The sequence below is a fragment of the Cyprinodon variegatus genome, unplaced genomic scaffold (genome assembly GCF_000732505.1).
Source record: "Cyprinodon variegatus isolate N-32 unplaced genomic scaffold, C_variegatus-1.0 Scaffold150, whole genome shotgun sequence".
NCBI lineage: Eukaryota > Metazoa > Chordata > Actinopteri > Cyprinodontiformes > Cyprinodontidae > Cyprinodon > Cyprinodon variegatus.
The window spans coordinates 166,034-192,377 of record NW_015150603.1 but is presented as its reverse complement, the minus strand read 5'-3'; the positions used below and the strand labels follow the sequence as shown (position 1 = coordinate 192,377).

Here is a 26,344-nt window from a genome sequence, read left to right as displayed (position 1 = left end):
TTGAGTACAGTAATGAAGTATTTGTACTTCGTTACTTCCCATCTCTGTGGTGGACTGATTGGTTTGTTCAGAGTAATGCCTTGTGTTTCCACTATACACAACTACATTTTGTGTATTGTGGAAACACTACAATATACGTGCTCTGTATTCTACTTCTCTATGCTGAGAAGCTACAGTACGCACCTCTGCCATCCTCTTTCCATTTTTTGATGAAAACAGAGGTCTGTGAGATATTCACAGCTTGATATTTTTATAGCATAACTGATGCTATAATATAACTAATGCTTTGATCTAAACATGATCCCTGGACTCCCTGCTGTGTTTCTTGGTCATCATGATACCAGTTGTCTACTAACATCCTCTAAGGAACCTCTGAGGCCGTCACAGAAAAGCACAATTTGAGAATGACACATATACTTGGACTATGTTTACTTATAAGGCAACTCTTAGAAGACTATTTGAACTATAATTCATTTAAGCTTTAACATGTTGAACAAATGCATGCCATTTTCATTTTATGTGGGTCACTTAAAAGTTATGTCAGCATAAGGTTAAATATGGCATATAAATATAACTTAAGCTCTTCTGACTTACAGCTTGTGAAAAGGTTTGATCTTTTTGATTTGCTTTTAATAACCTCACATAATCAGCCTTATTCATGTTTGAAACAATTTATTTGCAAAAAAAAGAAGAATAAAGCAAACAGTAATCTGTGAAGGTATTACCAGTGTCACCAAACCAGAATGCATGTTAAGAAAGTGACTTTGGACTTGTCAGTGTTTTATTTGTGTGTGTAGGACTAAGTTTAAGTAAAGTTTACGAATATACATGAAGTTGAGCTTCCAAGACAAAGACAACACCTTAGGGCAAATTACTAACTTCTCCTTTCTTGTCAAAGCCACGCCCTGTAGTATTTCAAACATGCAGTTATGTAATGAAATAAGAAAGGTTAGCTTTAAGAGAGCAAAGTTCTTTGCAACTTTATTTTACAATTGCCTGATCTGCACTTCTGTACCTTGTTTTCCTTTCACAGATGACCAACATGGCAAGTATGGCATTATCGCTATGCTATCCAAAAAGGACTTTAGTAGTTTCAGGCAGTCTGTGAAAAGGGAGGACGTGCAGACACAGTATTCAGGCCGAAAGAGCCTACTTCACTTCACAGTAGCCAGCGGTGATGCAGAAAGTGTCAAGCATGTCCTGAGTCTGGGTGCTGAAGTGAACTGTACAACTGCTCGAGGTTACACTCCCCTTATCATCGCTGTTCTGCAAAGGTCTGTATGAAAATCTGAGCACAAAGTGTTCTATGAGTGGAGCAGGCAGAGTTGTTGTTGTGTTTTGAATGTATTAACATTTTGGGAAGAACAATAATAAACTCATCATGTTTTACACATTTTATTCTGTTTGGAAAAAAAAAAAATTTAAATAACGCTCTTATGCAGAAAGGATGTTCTTACTACAGCAAAATGCAAAACAAAAAAAAGATTGCTTAATCAAAAGAAGACAACCAAAAAAGGGCAAAATTTAGATTTAATAATAAACAATAAATAAAAGTAATGAAACAACAAGCAGGAGGATTACTTCTCAAACTTCTTATCATTTGAATAGCTAGAAAACAAGGCCAAGAAATTATCTTTCACAACAGTTTTTTATTTTTCAGGTTTTCACTATTTTCTTAGTTACAATATACCCCTTTGGCTTATGCATTTTTGTTTTGTGTCTTCTTCTTGTATTTTTGTCTCTGTTAATTTCCCCTTAGTTTGAATGTTTTTTTGCACATTCTGTTAGCAGTAATGATTTTATGGGATTCTTTATAAAAAGGAGGAGGTGTCTGCGGAGAGGGAAGTCTGGGAGTCTCTGCTTAGTCTGCTGCCCCCGCGACCCGGTTCCGGATAAAGCGGGAGACGACGATATATATATACGATATACGCTTTATAAATGAGATTGATTAAATTAAGATTGATCTTATTAAAAAGATCATTAGCGCTCCTCTAACTATGATTGGTTTATCTCTGGAAGGTGAGGCAGAATCTGAGGTAGCCATAGATTCTGAACTGGGTTTAGATTGCTTTGATCCAGTGGAACTTTTAGAGTAAGCAAAACTATCATCTCCATCTAAGCCTTCAACTTGTATGTTAGATCCAGTTCCAACCAGATTATTTAAGGAGGTATTCCCTTTGATCTAGTCCTACATTTTAGATGTGATAAATCTATCCCTGTTACAGGATATGTAGCCAAGGGTTTTAAGGTTGCTGTTATTATCTTTATTTAAGAAACCGTCTCTTGACCCAGATGAATTGGTCAATTATAGACCTATATCCAATCTTCCTTTTTTATCTAAAATTATTGAGAAAGTAGTTGCCAAACAATTGTGCGACCACTTACACCATTATGAACTTTTTGAAGATTTCAGTCTGGCTTTAGAGCTCATCGTAGCACTGAAACACCTCTGGTCAAAGTTGTTAATGATATTTTCATGGCCCCAGATAATGGACTTGTATCTGTGCTCGTCCTGTTAGATCTCAGTGCTGCATTTGATACAGTTGACTATAATATTCTTTTAGATGACTTGAATATTTTGTAGGAATTAAAAGCACAGCACTAGACTGGTTTAAATCTTATCTATCTGACCGATTTCAGTTTGTTCAATTTAATGATAACTCTTCTTCATGCTCAAAGGTTACCTGTGGGGTACCACAGGGATCAGTGATAGGGCCAATTCTCTTTGCTTTATATATGCTCCTAATCGGTAGAGTTATTAGACAGCATGGGATTTATTTCCACTGTTATGCTGATGATACTCAGCTATATGCGTCTATAAATCCAGATAAAGCTAACCCATTACATAAATTACAGGCATGTTGTAAGCACATAAAAACCAGGATGACTCTTAACTTTCTGCTCCTGAATGCAGACAAAAGAGAAGTCATAGCCTTTGGACCAGAGTCTTTGAAAAAGAAGTTGATTAGTCAGACACTTTATTTGGATGGGATTCAACTAATTTCAGATAATAAAGTTCAAAATCTTGGAGTTATTTTTGATCAGGGCCTGTCATTTAAACCCCATATTAAAGAGGTTTCTAGAATTCCATTCTTTAATCTGAGGAATATTGCAAAAAATAGAAATATCCTGTCCAGGGTGATGCTGAGAAACTAGTCCATTCATTTGTTACTTCAAGGCTGGGCTATTGTAATTCTTTGCGTTTAGGAGATCCACAAACTGTAGTTAAAAGCCTTCAGCTGATCCAAAATGCTGCAGCTAGAGTTCTGATGAAAATGAAAAAGAGAGATCTCATATCTCCTATCCTAGCTGCTCTTTATTGGCTTTCTGTTAAATCAAGAATAGAATTTAAAATCCTCCTTCTCACATATGTTGTTCTCTCTTCATCCTCTGACATGGGAGCTGGCTCGGAGCTTGTCTGCCTGGCTGTGTTTTTCCTGGTTAGGGCCGCCTTTTACAGTTGACCTCGGCAGATGGCCGCTCAAACTGAGCCTGGTTCTGCCGGAGGTTTCTTCCTGTTAAAAGGGAGTTTTTCCTCTCCAGTGTCGTAACAAGCATGCTTAGTGTGAGGGATTGCCTCCCAGGTCAGTGAGTTGATGCAATAAGCTAGTTTTCCTTAGAAAACTTGGAAACAATTTGACAGGATGATCTGGTGAACTGTTAAGTGCCTTGAGAGGAAAACTGAATTAACTTTAACTGAATTAAATGAGACTTATTTTGATTCTTAATCTTCCAGGTGTACAAATAATTTTGGACTTACCTGTCAAGCCCTATAACATCCTTCTTGTGTTTGTCTTCATTTTGTAATTGATCATATTCTTCCAACTAGCTTTTTAAAATTTAAAAACAAAATAAATCGTGCTGGGAAGTTTCTTAGAATATGTATAGAGAAGGTGCAGTATGACTGAAATACTGTATATGTTAAACTTCAGATTTGGACATGCCTTTATAAAAGCTTGAAGGACCATTTTGTATACACCTTTTACTAAATCAAGATACCTTATGAGTTTCAATCTATAACCCTCAAAAAAACAGAAGACTCTCTGTTGTAGCCTTTTATTGTCTGTTCTTTCGTAATTCATGTCAATATTTGTGTTCAACAAAGCGCAATACAGAAAAAAGGTTAAAATATTTCTCTTTTCACCAGGTTTTCTGACATCATCTCTTTGCTGCTGGAACATGGAGCAGATGCAACTCAAGGAGACGAAGACCAGTGGACACCTTTGCATTTTGCTGCACAAAACGGTGACGACAGAACCATCCGTCTGCTGCTAGAAAAAGGAGCTGAGGCTGATGCCCAAGAAAAGGCTGGTTGGATGCCGCTTCATCTGGCATGTCAGAATGGCCATGAAACAGTGGTGCGCTTGCTACTTTCGCGGCTGTCGGAGGACGCCACTGTCGCCCCAGAGGAGGATGAAGGAAGAACACCCCTCCATCTTGCCTGCTCCTATGGACACCTCAACATAGTCAAACTTCTCCTTGGACGGGGGGCTGATCCCGATGCTACTGACTATTTTTTTTCCACTGCTCTTCATCTAGCAGCAGAGCAAGGCCATAATCGTGTAGTAAGACTCTTGTTGACTAAGGAGGTCAAAACTGACATTTCAAACATCAGGGGATACACTCCACTTCATCTGGCTGCTTTGAAGGGCCATGCAGGTATTTGCAGGCAGCTACTGGCAAATGGAGCTAACCCAAACTCCAAGACTGACCAAGGGTGGACTCCCATGCACCTGGCAGCCCTAAGAGGACATGACTCTGTGGTGGTCTCTCTGGAAAGTACAGGTGGTTCAGTGAATGTAAAAGGCCAAAACGGATGGACTCCACTGCACCTGGCCTGCCACCAAAGCGAATCAGAGGTAGTGGCAAAGCTCCTGGCAGCAAAAGCGGACCCAAACATCAAAGAGGACAGTGAGGGATGGACACCCCTGCATGTTGCCTGTACTAGTGTTAGTTTCCCATGTGTCCTACACTTGATATCACATCAGGCAGATGTCAATGTAGTGAACTCAGGAAATGCCACACCTTTACACCTGGCTGCCCAACATGGCTGTGTGTCCATTGTTAAAGGTCTGCTGATGAATGGTGCAGACCGCACACTGAAAGACTCTTCTGGATCTACAGCTCTGAACATAGCCCAGCGGAGTGAAAAATGGGAAATTGTGGAGCTATTGGAGAACGGATATGAAGCATAAATTGAGTTTTATTGTAACCAGTGGGAATAAAATAGGGCTCCATGTTACCAGTAAAGAAAAACGGTATTGACCATACAAGAATATTATTTGGCTGCTGATTATTGCTTTGGTAAAACAGTTTAAGGTAGGACAATAAAGTTTTGAATGTTTTAGCATATTTGTTATGAAAAGGTTTTTATTTTTTATTTGATTAAAAGTACAAATGTAAAGTTTCATGTACAGGCTTTCTCCATTTTTTATGTCCAGCTTTTCAGCTAAAAGATGTTGTAGGCCCCAATATAGATTTTGCTCAGATTGGATGGGTGTTAAATGGGCCTGTTGTGAGAATGGGCCCTTGCAGTATACTCACTTTGGTTCCCTGAGTAGGTCCATATTAATAGACCCAGTTACCCATTATATAGTATCTACATTTTAACTGGTTTCTGAAATGGTTTACAAATAATAACAATAAAAAAGAAACAATTCAATTTATCTAAGGGGATATGGATCCTACTTTACATCTAATTACCATGAAGGTAGTTTGTAACCAGGGTGCATGTGGTGCCCACCAATATGTGATGCCTTACTGTATGTGGGAAGCCACGTTGCCTACATCATGCATAAATTAGTTCATATAACACCAATTTTAAATGTTGGTTTGAATTCATATTAAAGCAATATTTTCTAATTCTTCACCAAATCCCCTTATCTCAATGGAATGGTGTGACAAAACACTGCACACTCAAATAATGTATTGCCAATATTGCCAAAGCAGGCATTTAGATTACAGATAATTGCCTTCAGACCTGTTAAACCTGACATGTACATTACAGTGAAGCATGATCTTGAGTCTACATATTGGGTTCAAAATAAGGTGAAGTAGATTTTAATAGCAAAACCTATTGATTCACCTCTTTGAAGCAGTTCATGTGTACTCAGGGTACATTCTTCTTGTTGGAAGAAAAAAAAAAGATGAACATTTGAAAGAATTTCTAAATCCTATCATTTCATATAGAGACTATTAACCTTTAATCTGGTTAAATAAAATTTGACAGACTCAACACTGGTGATTTTAAATACAATTCTCCTAAGTCTGCTTAATGGCAGGGGAAGATAATTATTAGTTATTCTTAACAGGGCGATGGAATTGCAACCCTGCTCATGCAACGCTCAATTACCACAGTGACATCTTATTAAAATGGAATTAAATGCATGGATTCCGGAGCAGCAATGACCTATGCTTCACAAGTTTGTCCTCAAACTGCATGTTCTGCACATTTCACAGAGAACTAAGAGATGAATCCAATCAAACCTCTATAAATGAGGAGCATAGATTTGTGCTGGGTTCAAACCAGGCTTCAGTGTTTTTTTTAAACATCATCTTAATGTATCCTGTGGCATGTGATTGAATTTTTTTTACTGAAAAAATGTTTACTTTATAAAAATCAATCAATTCCTACACTTAATGGCCACTTTACTGTTCTTTCTTATTTCTGTTTAGTCATATATATAGATCAGTGGTGCCTGCTGCTCTTTAAAACAAGGGAGGTCCAATAGTGTAAATTAAATAAAATGTCATGTATTGCATTAACAAATGTTGAACCACATACAGTATAACACCTTACTACAACAAGTAAAAATAGCTGTTGTAAAGCACTCTAAAATAAATTCCAGAAACCACAACAAGTGTTAAGCATAAGTTGACTGTTCTGACTGAATGATCAATTTTCCCTTGTGACTCATGAGGAAAACCTCTATGGCAGGAACCTCTGCAAGAGTAGACCAAAGGTTAGCAACCACATCTATCTGGCAGACGATGATAATGAACGTGAGTCACTAACATGTTCTTATAGTTCAGTCCGTGCCCAGAGAATGAGGTTGGTCCAAGCCAGTTGGCTACCAACAAGATGCAGGTGGGCACCGCCCAGAGAGTCCCAGATGCCGAACTCCTGGAGGACGGAGAACAGGCAGACATCAAATTTCGAGCAGATGAAGGAAGGCAGGATAATCCACAGGACAATGCCAAAGCTGGTGTAGAGGTCATGCTCGGAAGTCAGAACCATTTGATCAGACGTCTGAAGAGGTAACGAAAGGAAATCCAGGACGGTGTCAAGAAACAGTTCCAGGTTTGGTCAACACACAGAATCCAGCAGGACTCCAAAGACAGGTCAGGCAAACAGTTTAAAAGGGGACAGGCAGGCTCAGAGGACCAATGCAGAACAGGTTAAGGTCAGGATAAGGCAATAAGAAACATACAGGTAAACTAGAGAACTCTCACCAAAGGCTTGAATAATCTGGCACTAATGACTGGAAGCAGGCAGGTTAAAGAGACTAAAGCAGGTGTATAAGAGCTGGGCAGGTGAAAGAAATAAGTAACCAGACCAGTCATCAGCGCCAAGATCATGACATTAATTATTACATTTATGAAGTCTTTAATATATATAACAATATATATATTTTACCACATTTTACCAATAATTTAGTTTCTCAAAATAGCAACATTTTGCTTTGATTATTGCTTCACACACTCTTGGCATTCTCTTGATGAGCTTCAAGAGGTAGTCACCTGAAATGGTTTTCACTTCACAGGTGTCCCCCGTCAGGTTTAATAAGTGGGATTTCTTGCCTTATATATGAGGTTGGGACCATCAGTTGTGTTGTGCAGAAGTCAGGTGGATACACAGCTGATAGAATTTGTATTATGGCAAGAAAAAAGCAGTTAAGTAAAGAAAAACAAGTGTTCTTAGCCAATGCTTTGTTAAGCCAGTGGTAGAGTTTCCTGATATCTACCACTTCGACTATGTTTCGGTGGTACATTCCTTGTAGGGGCTTATCCTCCCATGACGGAGTCTCTGGCACCTATATATATATATATATATATATATATATATATATATATAATTCTTGTGAGATTTTGTTAGTAAAATAGATCGATACCGCGTCAATATATCAACATATAAAAATATGGCAAAGTTTCGTGGATTTTCGGGGGATTTCGTAGCATAACGATGACATATAGCAATATTTCATTTGTAAAAGAGATTGATATGGTGTTTTTAAATGGCAATATATCAGCATATGAAGATATTGGGATATTTTAATGTATCAATATTTTTCCCTCGNTATATATATATATATATATATATATATATATATATAATTACAGTGTAAGCAGTATATACAGTATTTTTTCATTGCAGCCTTTTGCTAAATTCATTGGTGTCTTATTAATGTACACTCGGCACCCCATCTTAACAGAAATAAAACCGCAATGTAGAAATTCTTGTAAATTTATTAAAAAAGAACTAAAATATCAAATCATCATATGGATTTAAACTCTTTGCTCAGTATTGAGTAGAAGCACCCTTTGGAGATGGTACAGCCATGAGTCTTCTTGGGAATAATGCAAGATCACAATCAGAATCAGAATCAGAAATACTTTAATAATCCCAGAGGGAAATTACTTTTGTTACACGCTCCAGTTACAGTTTTATATAATATATACACACATCCAACTACACAATATGATAAAGCTAAAAAATAGGAACAAAAAGAGATAAAATATAAACACATATAGCTCTTCTGTATATATGTATATATATATATATATATATATATATATATATATATATATATATATATATATAAATGTACGTATATCTATGCATATGTAGAAACTAAATCCAAATAAAGTGAAAATCCAAGTAAAGTGATAAATCCAAGTAGAGTGATACTTGGCGTGCAAAAATAGTGCATAAATGTCAATTACGGGGTGGTGCCAAAGATGCTTTTCACACCTGGACTTGAGGATCCTCTGTCATTCTTCCTTGCAGATCCTCTCCAGTTCTGTCAGTTTGGATGGTGAGCATGGTTGGTCCGCCATTTTCAGGTCTCTTCAGAGATGCTCATTTGTTTTTAGGTCAGGGCTGTGTGCTTAGGGTCATTGTATTTTTGGAAGGTGAACCTTAAGCCAAGTCTGAGGTCCAGAGTACTCGGGAAGAGGTTTTCTTCCAGGATCTCTCTGTACTTGGCCGCATTCTTTTCCTGTCACTATCTTGGCATCTTTCAAATGAACTAAATGCATTGATAATTCATTTTAAAGCATAGCCTAAACAGACACATCAAGAGCTGGTAGTTTTTGTGGGAAAGTTGCATATGTGCTGTGTAAACAGAGGATGGCCTGGGGGATGGTAGGTTTCATGCAGTTTAATCTACACACAGCAATAGGATCTGCCTACACAAACTGGTTAGAGTCACATAGTTTCACTTAATCCTTCCTTCCAGGTCCTGCATTCATTTTCCCAAAGACTCATGCCAAACCGGTTTTTATCATTTTTTGTTAACAGATGACACATATCTAAGGCATGCATTGCCTTGTCACTGCATTTTTGCCATTCCGATCATACACACCTCCGTTTTTCTCCATACCAAAGTCCTAGGACCAGTTTCAGGCACAAGAAAAGAATATCACACAGATTTTCCCACCTCTTTTCAGTAAGAGGCACTTAAATCAATGTTTTTTCCTCAACCTTTTTACACAGACATGGAACGACACATCGGATAGGTTCTATCTAAGCCAGTAATTGGGTTTTGGGCACCTAAACTAATTTTATTTCCTAATAGGGAGACAAGCAGGAAGAAGATAATGTCATGTAAGTTGTTGTTACCTCAAACAACAGAAGAAAAAAAAGACAGGGGGACTGCACAGCAGTGGCCTTCAAATTTAATAGCCTTTGTTTTCTGCTATATTCTGTCTTAATTACATTGTTTTCACTGTATTTATTAGGTAGAATGATAATATTTGCAAGGCTGTTCAGCTGGAGATTTTTTTCGTCTGAATAAATTTAATCAAATACAATAAAAAAGATAAATAAATGAATCATTACTTAAGAAACTTAAAGTGTACATGAAAAGTTGCCGACAAAAATTGATAAAAGCAATAACAGAATAGAACTGAATAGAAATATTGTCCCACAGTGGGAGAAAATACAGTTCAACAACAGCAAAATGACAAGCAAATGGAAGCAGGCAAGTAGAAAAAAGATTAAAAAAAGGCAATAAGAGACTGTACAGCGAGGGCAATTTTACAACATAAGATGTATACAGTACAGACTAAAGAAACTGGCAACTGACGAGTTTGCCGGATCAAAAACTGTAGTTATAAAAAAAAATGTAGTTCTGTCACTAAAGAATACCCTAATTCTGCAACAGATTATTGCATTAGGTGGATAAATTCTCCAAGAATTTAGAGAGTTTGATTAGGCTGAGGTTGCATTCTGGAACAAAACTGGCTTTCCTGAGTTTATCTAACCCCTCCCTCTGAGCGGTAGATAATCTGCTGCTCCAGCAACAGCCTGTTTGCTTGGAAGGTGCTGCTGGACCAAGGCAACTTGAATATGGAAAGAATTTTGTTGCATTACTTTTGCAGACAAAGAACATGTTTTGTGAAGGGAATAAAAAAAAATGTAGTCTAGAAATGAAACTTTGAAACATATTTCTAATAAAAAAAGAGTAACGTCCCTGTTTTCTCAAATTTGATAAAAAATAAATGGTATCTTTCATATTTTTTGAAGTTTTTTTAAATATTTTAAATGTTCCTGTTTACAGATTGAGTTTTACAAACTGTGTTCTCTTCATTTCAAGCCCAATAGAAAGACACTTTCTTAACAAATACAAATATAGCGACTTTGTCGCTAAATATAGCGACTACTCTTGTCGCCCAGCGGCAGGTGCTGCCGTGGGGCGCCTCCCCGATCCCAACCCCGTTCTCCTCTTGCTTCCGCAGGAGTCCCTCTCAGCACTGCAGTCAGAGCCACAGCATGTTTACCCTCAGTGTCCAGACTGCAAATGAACAGCGCGCATGCACCGGAATTGACGGCGTAGGTTGATCACGCAGTGCCGTCGCGACCTGGGTTATATTCAGGGCGGGAGCAAGCGGGATGTAAATGTAAAATGTTATTTGGTCTAATAACTGAATTTGAAATGTTTTACCTTAAATATCTAACGGCTTTTGATTCACACAGCCACAGTTACTTAATCACTGTGTCCATTGTGTTTTCCGCTATAAGACAAACATTGCTCTGGCTAGCTGGAATCATTATGTCTCAGTCTAAACTGTACACTCAAAAATAAAGAAAAGATTGTGAATCAAACCCTGAATTCAAAGGCTGGTTGAAGCTGTTTATTGGAGATGATACATGGGCATACTGCTTGTATTGAAAGACTGTTATTTATGCCAAACTTAGCGAAAAAAACACCTGACAAATCAAAAACATATACAAAAGGCAAAGCCTTACAGTTCTACACAAGCCAAGCTGCCATTCATGGTTAGACAAACAGACTCTGCAAAGAAGGCTGAGGCCACCATGGCATTAGCTTTTGCTGAGCACTGTTCCATGCTAGCATGTGATCACATTGGAGAAGCATGTAGAGCAGCATTCTCAGTCTCCACTGCTGCTACCCACTTCAAAATGCACAGGGCAAAGTTTACAGAAATGATAAACGGCGTTTTAGCACCTTATTTTCTGAAAAAAACCGTCACAGATGGGGTTGACCAGAGTTATAGCGTCCTCCTCGATGAGTCCACAGATATAAGTGTTTGGGGGTTGTGATTAGGACTGGGACTGGTTGAGATGGAGGGAGGAGATGCCAGATCTATAGCCTGTGCTGTTGTGGCTTTTCTTGAGAAGTGTGGCCTTATAAAAGAGAAACAGCTGGGGATAGGGACTGACAATGCCTCTGTTATGACGGGGATTAACAATCGAGTCCATAAAGTGCTAAAGGAGGAGTATGGCCTCAAGGATTTTGTTCTCATTCACTGTGTGTGCCACTCTCTGCAGCTTGCTGTAAGTTATGCTATGTTAAACCTATATGTTATTCTATGAGTAAAACTGGCTGTCAGACTATGTGAAAATGCTTTGCAATTCATGTTAAATCTGACACAAGTCTTTCTTCCATCATAGCATCAAATTATATTTTGCTTCTCTCTTTCTGTTGCGTTTAAATCCCTAAATAACACCAATGACTGAATGCTAAATATGTAAAATTAACAGCAAGCTTTTAATAACTTGTAGGGTTTTGCTATAAAATGTTTAAGGCTGTTGCTACGGACATGATACTTTGGATGTTTACTTCAAATGATTCCATGACACTTCTTTAAGTCAATAAGATCCACCTGAAGCAAACTGATATCCATGACTACATTAATTAACAAATAGTTAGGGCTACTTTAACCAGCCTGCTGAATTCTTATTATGTTTCTTTAAATCAACATTTTAATAACCTGAATAAAACATCATTGGTATTCATATTTGCTATGCTCTGTTTAATTATATTTCTCAAATGTCATTTAAATTATCATACACAGGTATGAGAATAAAGATGATCCAGAAGGGCTCTTTGATAGTCACACCACTCATTGTGAGAGGAAGAATGTATTCTGAGTGTTTGGCATCTCAGAAGAGAGAGACACTGCAAAGGGTCTAGTAATACACATTATAAAGCTCAGCACGGTGGAGCAGCTGCAGCCTTGATTGATGCAGCTGAGGCTTTCGGTCCAGGTGTGCAGCCTCCGCAGCTCTAAGCAAGCATTTGAGGTAGATGTCTCCTGTCATGGCCACTGTAATTGACTGAGTGATCCCTTCTGGCTCCTAAGGGAGGATTTTATGACATGGGAAATATTTTGGTGATCTATCCCTTTTCTATGTAACAGAGAATAAACAGTGGGGTCAGTCTCTCTACATCCCCACAGGGAAGATAAAACCTCTGCTGTAAGTGGCTTCTGTTTTCACTAAGCCTCATTTTAGAACAAACGTTTTTTGTTTTTTTTTTACCAGCTCAGTGAATTGCATTGTTTATTTCTTCCTAGTCACATAAAGACTTTGAATAACTGACTTACTTAAAGAAGGAAAAATGTGCCATGGCTCGGTTGTTGAACTATTGGCAATGACTTACCTTCTGTTCCAATGTGCATTGTTATTCTTTCAGCTTTCTTTCCTTGGTCTTGTCATGCAGTCCTGAGATGATTAATGGTGTATTACATTCCTATCTAATGCTGAACAGACGCTTTCCAACACTCATTTACAATGCACCATTTCATTACTCCATAGTTTGTCATATAGCATCATCTTCCATTCATGAGTCTGGTTTGTTAGAAAATTCAGCTTACGCCTCTGTCTTTTAAGCAGAAAATGGTCCTACTGACCATTCTAAATGAGCTAATTCAGCATTGTTTATTTTTATTACTAAACTTTTATCTTCTTGAATAAGTTTTAATGATTATTATATTGTCTCCCTTTTTGTTTTTAACATATTTTGCTAATAATTCTGTGCATCATACAAGTCAATACTTTATAGAACCTTATTCCTAATTTTAAAGACTGATATTTTCTCAAAATTTTCATTGAAAAATAAACCTAGCTGGGTCAAATTGGATCAAGACCTACTGTAAATACTTCTATAACTTGTTCTAAAGCATGGGTTTTCATCTCCAGCTCTCCAGTAACCCTGTCCTGCAACTTTTGAATGAAACCTTGCTCTAATTCAGCTGAATCTAAAGGCTGGTTTAAAAGCTTTTCATATCAGCATTTTTCAAAGGACTGATCATAAACTATTCATTTATTTCTGGTGCAATGAAGCAGCGATCCATCCAAAAGTATACAGGACTACAGTTGCAGACGTCTAAACTAAATCTAACATTGTAGCTCTGTATCCATGTTTAGGGTCTCTGTTAAAGGAGAAGTTCGGTTTTTAACACTTTTAGCCCATTTTCTGTAGTGTCCAGGATGAAATCGAATGATCGACACCAAAATTTTGACAATTGGTCCTGTCTCTGCTTTTTGGCTCATTTAGAATCCACCTCTGGCTGCTTCAGAATGGCTTCCATAGAGCATGTCCGATAATGTCCTTAAAACAACCTTAAACATTCTTTTTTAAAAATATGCTACTCACCGGGTCGTCAGCGCTGTTCAATGACGTTCCAAAAAAAGTCCCCTGCCACCGGAAACGGAAATGGGGCCTGTTTACACAGTTGTAGTCTTTTCGCTTCACTCTGTGTACTCCGACGTCGAGGTGCTAACGTCTCTGTTAAACACTTTAAAAAACTCTGAAAATGGAATACGAAAGGTGGATTCTTGATTCTCGACGTCGGAGTACACAGAGTGAAGCGAAAAGACGACAACTGCGTAAACAGGCCCCATTTCCGTTTCCGGTGGCAGGGGAATATTGACTATTCCAACAGAACTCAATGGGATTTACAAAATGCTAAATAAAACACTACAGGAACGTTTTTTCTTTACGAAACTTTTTTTGGAACGTCATTGAACAGCGCTGACGACACGGTGAGTAGCATATTTTAAAAAAAGAACGTTTAAGGTTGTTTTAAGGACATTATCGGACATGCTCTATGGAAGCCATTCTGAAGCAGCCAGAGGTGGATTCTAAATGAGCCAAAAAGCAGAGACAGGACCAATTGTCAAAATTTTGGTGTCGATCATTCGATTTCATCCTGGACACTACAGAAAATGGGCTAAAAGTGTTAAAAACCGAACTTCTCCTTTAAATATAGAGAACCAAACAAGTTCTGTTCCATAATTCCTTGTATTTGCATCCTTACATTTTATCACAAATTCTGACAAAAATTATCATGGCTAAAGTAAAGGATCCATGCAGCAGTATGTTGCCGCCACCATGTTATGCTGTTTAGGATGACATGCGAGTCTAGTTTTTCTCCACACATACTATGGAGAGAATTTTGTTTCTAAATAGAATTGTGTCTGTAATGTTGGATTTGTAATTTTTTGTAAGTTTTAAATATTACTTTGTGCTGATTCAAAGTATCTCTGTGTCTGTAATGCTGGATTTGTAAAATTTTGTAATTTGTAAATGATTATTTGTACATACAGTATCAGCCATTCAAAATGACCCTTCCCATTCAAACAATAGTCGAACGGCAGCTCACTTCCCAGCAACTGCAAGCAAAATCCCTCCAACTTCCAGCCACTGGTGTGACCCCCTCCTTCTCTTAGGTGGACTTTTTTTTTACTCTGACTCCACCCGTTCACTGAGTTACAGGGTCTGATTAGGTGATGGTGCTTCTCTTTTGATCTTAATGTCCACAAATCATGACAGAAAAAATATTTTAGTACAAAGAATGATGTTTAAAAATGAATTGTAGGGGACCAGCCAAGAACCAGCCAAGGGCCGATCAAGGAAAGCTGGGAAATTTTGAATGGCTACTACTGTACAGTAACTTCAGGTACTTATAAATATGTGTTCATAAACAAATGCATATACAATCAAATTATGAATGTAAAATAAAAATACAGACACAAATCTGATATTTAAAAATTCAAAAAGGTTTCCACACATATAAACCATTAAATTCATGCACACGAATAACATGAAACACATGCACAAAATGACAGTTGAACACCAATCAGGTTTGAGTACACAATGTTTTTAGACATGTTTCATGCTTATAGAGAGGACACAGATTCCTGTGTACATGGAGGGTATAAATGCTGATGGAAAGCTGGGTCATTTGAGTTTTGTCCAGCGTTTTTTTCCAATGAATTTATTTCACTCTATACTTTTGTCGAACTGGGAAAGACAATTTTCTGTGTGCACCCCTTAGTTATAAGACATATATGCTTTTCATTATTCTATGGTTAATTATTTACATGCATTTGTGAGCTGCACAAATACTTAAGAATTACTGGGTTACAAGAAACAACCACTAGGTGGCCAAATAAAAAAGGGAGGCAAACTAAGAGGCACCTCACGGCCCAATAAACTCAGCTGTGGAGGCAATAGAGTTGCCAATTTGGATATATCCTCCCAAATTGAATTTGTGCAGTTTGGTCATTACAATATGATCTGCATATTGATGAATGTAAACACACAGAAAAAGGTGCGCATATGCTCTTAGGAGAATTGTAAACCTAAATCATTTTGCACCTTATGCAAAGATCTGCTCTGCAGTGCAAACAAATTTCCACCTGTTTTAAGACAAGCAAACCTTCTGCAGATTAGGCCTGTAGTGTTTTCTTTTACTTTAGCAGAATTTTTTTTTTCTCATTTTCTTCCTTCCTGTTTTCAGGAAACACTTTCTTATTACCTGTTTTGCAATTGCCAGGTCAGGTTTGTGAAGAAGAGGACTAATCATTTTTTTTAATCACTTTTATTGACTGTTTAGCCCTGTCACATAAACATGCCACATTTTCCATACATGAAAAAAAATGCCACTTCAACATTATGTTATTTTGTGTTGGGTTATTGCAGGAGATAAATAGGGGAGTGGAAAGATTCAAACTATATAAATGTTTTTAAAAGTTAACATATATTCTTTTTCATTTAATGCTTAAATCCCTCAGTTAGATAAAATAAATTCCAACATTAAGAACTATATTTTGGAAATATAATTAGTGACTATTAGGCCATGTTTTAAGTCTATAAATGAAAATGTCATTTGTGCAAATTAGCAGAATAATCTTAAGGGATGCTTTCAGTCTCCCTTTTGCATTTTCATTACACATGAGTCATTCACATTATTCTACAATTCTCTGTTTTAGAAATAGGTTTAATAGATAGGTGTCTGTGGTCAGAACCCTTTGCAAAATTTTATGAAAAAAAAAGAGAAATAAGAAGATGCTTGTTGTCAGATTGGAGAGAGCTTAAACTTGATCAGAATTGTAAAATATGGGACAAGCTGAACTCAAAAGTTCTTTATTATTTATTCATTTTCATTTGGACTCTGATGCATGAACTGCAGAGGAACCAAAGTGTTGAAGTGAATCACAATTACATTTTTTATTGAAAATGTTGAATTCATGTATTACTGAGGAAACATGTGCTCAGTCAGAGATGCAGAAGCCTACCAGGAGCGTAAAAGGCAGGTTAGAAGGGTTCAGTTATATTCCAAAGTATGGTATTTTGATTAGACAGTGTTTTTAATTAGCTGGTGGAGGGTTGGTACCCTGAGGAAGAGTGGGTGGTTCAGGAGCAGTTGAGTAAAAGCTGGTAAGTAGATGTTATTGGTGTTAAGGTTTTATTTTTTGAACTTCTAATGATGGAAGGTTAGATAGTAGACTGGCAGGTACAGTAAAGACTAAAAGTTGTTCATAAACTATAAAGTTTAAGAATTTTAATAAATTTATTTTGTTTCTGATAGAAAATGAGACCCATATCTCTTGAACGATAAAACAACAGGAAAAGAAATAAACATTTTGAAATCTGTTTCTTTCAACAATGTATGAATAATAAAAAAAATTCTAATTTATATTATTAAAATAAGGAATACATATTTTGTGATATTGCATCTTGACTTTGATGAAACAGATAAGGGATAGGGTAGAATTGGTGATAGACTCTTAACCTCACACTGCTCCCCGGATGCCGCACAGTGGCAGCCAACTGCTCACCAAGGGGATGGGTTAAATGCAGAGGTGAATTTCTCCAGTGTGAGATTAATAAAGTTAAATTATTATGATTATTAATTATGTTTTTGAATATATATACTTGTATGGGCTTTCTCCCAAACAGAGGACCCCTGTTGTGAATAATGGTTGGCCTGCTGTACATTGCACATATCTACAGTTGTCCTCACCCTCTGCTAGAGATTAAGGAGCTACCATGTCATGTCAACTTGTACTCTTCTGGTCAAACCTTTCTTAGATACTGTAGCTCTACTTTGGAACCTCATTCTAACATTCATGCATGCTTGGTGAAACCCCTTACATTCATGAAGACCTCAGACCATGATTCAAACCTGGCAGATTCTTATTGCAAGGGATAGCTGTTCAGATCTGCTTAAATGTACAAAGATCATTGATATAATTATGAAAATATGTTTCCAAATGAATTTAGTAAATTACTTAATCTAAACCACTTTAAAAATATAGTATAGCCTTTAAGACTTAAACCCAAACTGTTTGGCCTGACCTTGAACTGGTTGTTCTTAATTAAAAATAGTGGATCAAATCAATTATACAAAGAAGAGTACACCAGCATCTACCCACAGTAATGCAAAATAATTAACACTTGTAAATTCTTGATTGCAATTGTTGATATCAAGAGAGACACAACCTGTTAGTAGTTGTCTCATATACCCCATGCCATCTTACATTGGCTGTTATTCAAATTGCGCATGCCTCAGTATCAGATGGGTAGAATGGTGTGGTTATAATGTTTTCTTCCTTAGGTCCATGTGTGCTGCTCCACTATCAGGATTCAAGGCAGGTATGCAAATCTATAAAGGGGACTTATGAAAAGGAGAAGTTCTAAAATGTAAATGCCCTTTTAACTCATTCCTGCTAAATAACAGCTCTATCAAGATTCACTCAAATTAATGTTAGTTTTAACATTTTTTTTTTTTTTTCGCAAGCTTTAGACATTTTTATAGTCCTTCCTGTTCTTGCAAATGCATATGAATGAGTCATCTTTTCTTTCATTGTAGACAGAGCTATTCACTCTTGTCCATAACCTTGGAAATACAGCAGCAATTGGTCATACTTCTTCCTCTCTCCCTAAACTTCTTACATTGTGTGGTTGCCTTACTAATCAAAAATTTACTAAAAGGGAAATGGTTAAATGTCAACTGTACATGCTTATAGAGTAGCTACATAACCATTAATATCGTCGTCATCATCATCATCATCATCATCATCATCATCATCATCATCATCATCATCATGTTGGCTAGCATTTTTCTTTATACATTCATTTCAGTTTTTATGTATTTACAAAGTTGATTAACATATTCTCATGTTTTAGTTAAAAGTGATACATTATACAGTCATATTTTTCAATTTCCCTGGCTTTCTAAGTACATATTTTTTTTGAGTAGCTTATCTGCCCTGTTTGATTGTGCTGTTTTCCTATTTACGAGTAGGTTGACATTTTTTAAACTGAGTTTCTGTGAAGTGCTTATCAGTACTTAGAATTGCACCTGCTTTAGACCAACACTTTATCAAAGTAAGCCATAAAAGAGAGAAAAATTCACTTGACAATCTGACTACAGGAGATTGAGAGGAGCTTTTTTAACCACTAGAAGCTAGTACTTGGTCATTTTATTGAATAATCTACTTTTCTATAAAACTCCTCTGCAGCTTGCTACTGGTTTCTCCGGTAATTTTACCTGTCGGCTCTAAGTGTGTAAAAAGTTCAGTAATGTCGCCTACTGCAGTGTTTCCCAACCTTATTTGACTTGTGTACCCCTTTGGGCATTTTGTCTTACCATGTCTTACTCAAAACTATTGATGACTGTCCAAAAGTGGAAAAATATCATAAAATAAAAACTATTTTATTTAGTTTTTTAGACAAATATATGGCATTATATGCATTTCATCTAAAAAAAAAACCCAACATATTTATATTTTGCCTGGAAGTTAGTAAGGAATTAAAATAAATACAAAAGAAAATCTTTTTATAAACCTGTATTTATGAATCTGGAACTCCTCTGAGTAACTCCCTTATAATCACATTTGAACTTCATGAATTTGGAGCAAAATACAAAACAAAAATCATTGTCAGTCTGGCTTGATTAGTTTTACTTTGTTTTCATCAAGACACCTGAGCTGCTTTGATGAGCTCCAATAGCTCAGTGTGAAAAACAGGTGATACCAGACTGTTCTCTATATCCAGTCTGTTCCTCTGCTTGGTTTTGATTAGGTCAAAGCTGAAGGTGAACTCAAAGAAAAAATACTTTTTGACTGATTAAAGCTTGCCTAACTTTTCAATTTGGTTCTCACACAGCAAAAGAGATCCAAGCCCTATTAATTTTACTACCCAATGTACCCATTGCAATCCACTTGCGAACCACTGGGGGTACAAGTACCCCGAATAGTGGGAATCACTGATCAGTGACTGAGTGGATGTGCTCTCTTCGTCCTCTGGAATGGGAGCTGGCTCGGAGCTCGTCTGCCTGGCTGTGTGTTTCCTGGATGGGGCCGCCTTTTACAGCTGCTTTTTGTGTCTCTGCTTCCGTCTCCTTGAACCCCAGTCGGCCTCGGCAGATGGCCGCTCACACTGAGCCTGGTTCTGCTGGAGGTTTCTTCCTGTTAAAAGGGAGTTTTTCCTCTCCACTGTCGCTACAAGCATGCTTAGTGTGAGGGATTGTATTTGAGTCAATGAGTCAATGCAATCAACTGGTTTTCCTTAGACAGAAAACTTTGTATCAATTTGACTGTATGATCTGGTTGAACTGTAAAGTGCCTTGAGATGACATGTGTTGTGAATTTGGCGCTATATAAATAAACTGAATTGAATTGAATTGAATTGAATCACTGATCTACTGGATCAAACCTAAAATCAAGTGTTTTTCTTTGGATAATAAAAGAAAACAAATAAATAATAAATAATAGTTTAGCCTGGGGATCCACTTACAGGGGGACTTGCAATCTTTAGTAACAACATACAATGGTAGTTGAAAGATTCTGAGGCTGACACACACTTATCTTATTTCCAGAACTAGACTCCTCTACAAAAGTACTTAATTGATATAGCCACCGACCACAGGTCGAACATCATGCAAAAAAGCCCACAAATTGGTCCCCAGTGTCCAAAATTAATATCATGGTTTATGGACCAACACCATCAAAATAATCCATACCAGCCATAGGCAAAATAGCCTATTAGCACAAAAAGTGACTCATCTTCAACTTAATGCTCTGCTCCAAAAATCATGGTGGAATCACCCACTGCTTCCTACCTATAGAAGACCTGCCATCTACAGGTTACCAAAAATAAACACACCATAAACCTATAGACTACTAATACATTTCATACAGTAAATCGCGTCAGGTTTTTAAAATCTTTGTGTTGACATTAGCACCAAATATAAATTTTAATGCTGTTTTACTTCTCAGTACTGGCAATACGGCTTGAAGTGGACAAGTCTTATGCACATTACAAGCATGATAAAACACAAAACAAACTTTCACAGAACAGTGCTAAACAAGGTTAAAAAAAATAATACGTACTTTATTTATTTGAATTTATTGGTTTTTTAACCTGTGTTTTGTGATTGTATAAATGTTTTATAACAGAAAAGGTCTAGGGCAAAAATGTCATTTGATGTAAAATACAATATTACCATTGTGTTTAGACATCTCTCTTCATATAAATATTATAAATTAAAAGATCTTAAATAAGGTTATACTTTCAAAACTGCTTAGATAAAATATCTTCAGGTTAGAGGAGGATGTTTTTCTCACTTTATTTTGTTGGTTTTTAAAAGAAGATCAAGTTTATAAACCTAAACCTATTTCAATGAGCAGAAAGAAAAGCCAGTCATCAGAGACTATCTCTATTTTTAATTAACACTAGGCCTTTTTTAAAGCTCAGTAAAAACATCATATTCCTCAAGGTGCAACATCCATTTATTTTTTATGTAAGTTATTGACTGCAGCTGAAACAAAAGAAAATGAACAAATGAAAGTACTTCTTGCTTTGAAAATGCCTTAATCTTCTAAGGTAAACATGAAGGGTCTAATTTTTTCTATGATTTTTCAGAATTATCCAAAAGTCTGCAGACTGCTGATAAACCATATTAATCTTTCATTAAAACCTGTATTTATTGGGATCTTCATTTTGTTAGGTAGTCTTTTCTTCAACTTGTCTCCCATCAGCAATTATTAATTATACATTTCTCCCCAGCATGTTCACATCTTGGTACAAAGTAGACAGTTTTGAAACCTTCATATGAAAATACGTGAATGTTTGCTGACAGGGTTTCTGTTCAGCAGGTCACGTTGTGATTTACAGCTTATGATAGATTAGCACAGTTTCCATAATGTCCTTATGTGCTTAGGTTTGCCGGCTTGATTGAGCTTGTCATTTTCACAGTTAAGACCCGTTGCTAATTTTTAAAATCAAGCACTGGGCATGGAGACTGATGTGGCATTGCTTCTGTCATCAGGAGAGACACAGCTCATCAGATATCTGTAAAGAGTCATTTGCATCAAATTAAGCTTCAGTTACATGTTGTAGGTGAAGAGATAGCAACTTTTAGATGCTAATTTGTAAACCAAGGGTTTTCATTTGAGCACCATGTTGCTGTAGCAGCTATTTCAGTTTTCTCCAGCACCGACTGTTGCATGATGTTGAGCCATATACCATGATGTTCATTTTGGGCATTGAGAACCAATTTCCATGCTGATATTACCTTTGATCTTTGATTAAGAATGTGCTGCTTGCTCTGCATTACCAATCACAGCACTTTGACAGAGCCGCAAATCCCCCTCTTTCCTAGACACTCTCTAAGAAGCTTCTAAAGGGAAATATGATCCTGCCCTCCACTGTGATTTGGGACAAAATATTCAACACAGATTCCTTTTCTACTTTATGGAGGAAGGCTTTCTTTGGGGAGCCAACATCATAGACGTTCACAAGCAAAATTTGCAGACCAATCAAAGGTCTATTGGACCTTGTGGATAACTTGTGAACCAAATTACTGCAAAAACAGACAGTTCTGCAATGTTTCTCTCTGAGTTTACAAGAAAGTTTGAGATTCCAGAAACTATCTGGCATCTGTGTCATTACCTTAGCACTGATGTTTTGTCTGATAACTAATTTCACACACCTGCACTCCACCCAGTTCTCATTACTTACTTATCTTATCCACCTGCATTAGTCTCTATTTAACCAGCCTTCAGAAAAGTAATCAGTGGCAGATTATTTTCAGGCTATCGGTGAGATTTAATCTAGCGTTCCTGTATTCTGATGAGCTGATCCTTACCTGTTCTGCCTCTTGACCTCTGAGCCTGGCCGTTCCCATCTGATCTGTTTGCCTGACCTGTCTTCTGAATCCTGCCGGATCTCTGCCTGTTTATGTACTGTACCTGGAACTATGACCCGACAACGTTCTTCGATTCTCCCTCGGCACATTACTATAGTAGATCTCTAATCTCCTGGCTCTGATGACCAAGCACATCACAGACATTGGCTTTGCCCTCTGGATTACCCTACCTACATTCGTCTGCTCGGTTCAGATCTCCCACCTGTCCTCCGACCACCGATACATTAGCATCTACTCTGTGCTGCGACCGCCATGCAGTCCTGGCCGCCAGCTGGCTGGAATTATCTTCAACCTCTGGGCTTGGACTGAACTATAAGACAAGGTTAGTGACTCACACGTTCATTATCATCCACTTCCAGACCCTGCTCACTCTGGTTCAGTTTTCAGTAAACATTTTGAAAAAGCTAACTGTTTGTCTGTTTTGAATCCTGGATCCCTCTGTTCTTAGCTTTACAATCCGATAACAAAAGGCAGCTTTCTTACTGTTGTGATCAGTTGTTGCTGATGTAACTGGAACTACTTCGCTCTGAACACAAACCCCTCCGGCAAGGTTTTAAAAGGGCTAGCTCCCCGTATTAGCGTCCAATTTTGCCGGTGGCTCTGTGCCCTCTCTGAATGCTAGAAAAAGCACTTCCAGCTGGAGGCTACGCTAAATAGCAACCAAGTCCCTTCAGAGAAGTCAGTGCTCGCTGGACCAAGTCAGACTGCCTTTTTCCTGCGATGTGTTTTTATTCTTTCTGCGATTCAAACCAAGTTGAATGCAGTGTATCCTGTGACTGCCTACAATGGAAAGATGGAGAAGCACCAAGGAGGTGCTGTTGGAAGCTCCGGTTACAAGCTAACCACCGTAGCTAAAACTACTTGCTACCTTGAGTTATAAAATTAATTGTTGACTCGAAATGATGCAACCCTCTTTCAGCTGGTGTTGGACGATAGGACTGGACCGAAGACAGGGTCTGCAGAAAAACGGACCGAGCTGAAGGCCTTCACTCCACCAAACCAAAACAGTAACCTCATCCCTGCCCCTCCTTTCCATCTGATGCTTAAAAAGTGCTCTGCTTGGGTTAACTAGATACAATAGATAGTCGTGTGTATTCTATTTGAAATAAGCTTTCTTAGATTAGATTAGATTAGATTAGATTAGTTGAGCTTTATTGATCTCACAGCGGAGAAATTCGCTCGTCACATATTGGCATAGAAGTTACAGAAGGTGCAAACAGGGAGGAAAAAGGTGCATTAAGAATAAGCAATATATGTACAGTATATCCAGGTATATACAGTATATCAAGATAAATAGGATTAAGGTGCAAGTATACATGTATCGCACACAATGAAAAACAAAATAAAAATAAGACAATAAAAAAATGATTCAACTGCTGATCGTTTTTAAGAGTTTTACTGAATGCTAATGTTCACTGCAGACTGAAAGAGTCACATGTTCCTGAAGCTAAGTGCTACATCGTGAGCTAACGCTCTCATTGTTTCGGTTGGACCCGACCAGTACCAGAACCTGTGGGGCCAGCTAAGCTTATGGGTCTTTCAGCCTCATCATAGTTTAATGCATTTCTGAGTCATTATTCATTTTTTACCATAAACTGAATGAAACTTCATTTTTTTGACTGCAGTTTCTGCGTCAGGGTTTATTCACATTTTATCTGCTGCTATTATAAAGACACTTTCAAATGCAATAAACCTTAAACTTCAAACATCCCTCAGACATAAACGGACACTTAACCCCTTCTTCCACTTTTATTTATTCAATTGAGCTTATTTTCAGTAGTGTTTAGTGTTTGCTTAGTTATTAGGTATAATACTGTGTGATTGTAGCTAATAAAGGTATCATTGTATTTTAACCCGTCGTCTTTTGTGTTCAATTTACACAGTGAACAATTTATCACTCAGGCTGGATTCACTCTTCTTTGCAGTAGCACATGAACGAACAGACAAACATTAATTTGGTTGGTAACTTTGCTGATAGCCATAGCCTAAATTACTAAATTGGTGAAAGACAGCTGGATTTTTAACAGCCAGCTTTAGGAGTCCAACCTTTTAAGTGAGGGGCTAAAACCCTGGTCAGTAAGCAAATTACAGTTATTATGATTCAAATAATAATAAATAACTAGTTTTACCCTTTATTTGAATTACTTATTCATTAACTATAACTTCCAGTTCTACTTATTTAATATATTCATAATCTTCTAGTAAAACTTACAACACTACTTTAGATCTGCCATTCTAAATTGTTGAATAGTGTAGCCAACTGAGCCTTTTCCAAAAGTGAAACCGCCAGATATTACAGGTCTGGCAAAAGTCAGGGAGTGTTTTCAGCTAAACTATTTGTTTTTTTGTTTGTTTTTTTTTGTTTTTTTTTATAATTTCATGTGCTTACTTACAAGAAGACATGCTAACAAGAAATTATTGGTGACTGCATGGTACTCTCCTCTGACATATTTTGAGTTATCTATAAAGTTAGAACAAGTTTTCTTTCACTAAGGATTTAAGCACTAATATAATGTTAACATCTATGAGTTTTCTCATATACAATTGAATACCAAAATATGACCAAAGAGTCCTTTAATATGAGTTCCATCATGTCTGCTAGCTATATTAGTAGCCCATTTACAGAAGGTTAAGATTCAAATGACTAAAGGTTATTGATTTCTGATAGAGCTAAGCTTTTAATAAAATATGATTTTCTATTATTATTTTATTCTTTAAAATAAGTTTCTAAAAGTAGAATTGGTAGTAGAACTTTTAGTTATCAGGCTCCTCTCCTATCGAACCAACTACCAGTTTTAGCCTGTAAGCTGTTAAAAGCTGTATGCATCGGAACTTTGATTGTATACAAAACAAGTATTTTTCTATAGAGATACATATCATTTTGTCTATTGTGACAAACAGCTGTGTGTATATCTGTAGATGATGTACTGTATCTGAAGAATCTTTACCATGTGCAATACATTAAATCTATGGCAGCGTAAAGTTATTGAACTGCAATTCAGTTCATTTTAAACTAATGCCAAAGCGAGTTGGAATTGGATTTTTTTTTCTCCAAAAAATATAAACCACATCTAAAAAGAAATTTCAATAAGATAGTATTTACAATTTATATATTTGGCATCTTTCAAGATGTCCAAATCACAACCGTCTTGCAATAACCAATATATTCCAAGTGCCAAGCACTGTAAAAATAAAAAATAAAATACAATTTACTTTTCAGAAATGACATTAAAAGATATATAGTTATCTGTTCTTTTAATGGAACCACAGAGTCCACCCATCTCCAGTCTAAAGCCCCTGTCTCACCTTGATTATTTAGCCAGCATATGAATGATGTACGAAAAATCTGGTAAAAACGCTGGGATATGTTGGATAA

General features: G+C 37.0%; 1 protein-coding gene and 1 pseudogene across 1 annotated transcript in view; both read left to right on the top strand.

Moving 5' to 3' along the window:
- LOC107086362 (ankyrin repeat and protein kinase domain-containing protein 1-like) overlaps window positions 1-6,545 on the top strand; it is a 13,344-nt gene extending 6,799 nt beyond the window's left edge. The window contains exons 5-7 of the mRNA XM_015377252.1: window positions 171-225; window positions 816-1,274; window positions 4,148-6,545. Coding sequence (XP_015232738.1) covers window positions 171-225; window positions 816-1,274; window positions 4,148-5,195 — 1,562 coding nt within the window. The 3' untranslated portion in view covers window positions 5,196-6,545. The remainder of the gene's footprint in view (window positions 1-170; window positions 226-815; window positions 1,275-4,147) is intronic.
- Window positions 6,546-7,081: 536 nt separating this feature from the next.
- LOC107086361 overlaps window positions 7,082-26,344 on the top strand; it is a 36,875-nt pseudogene continuing 17,612 nt past the window's right edge.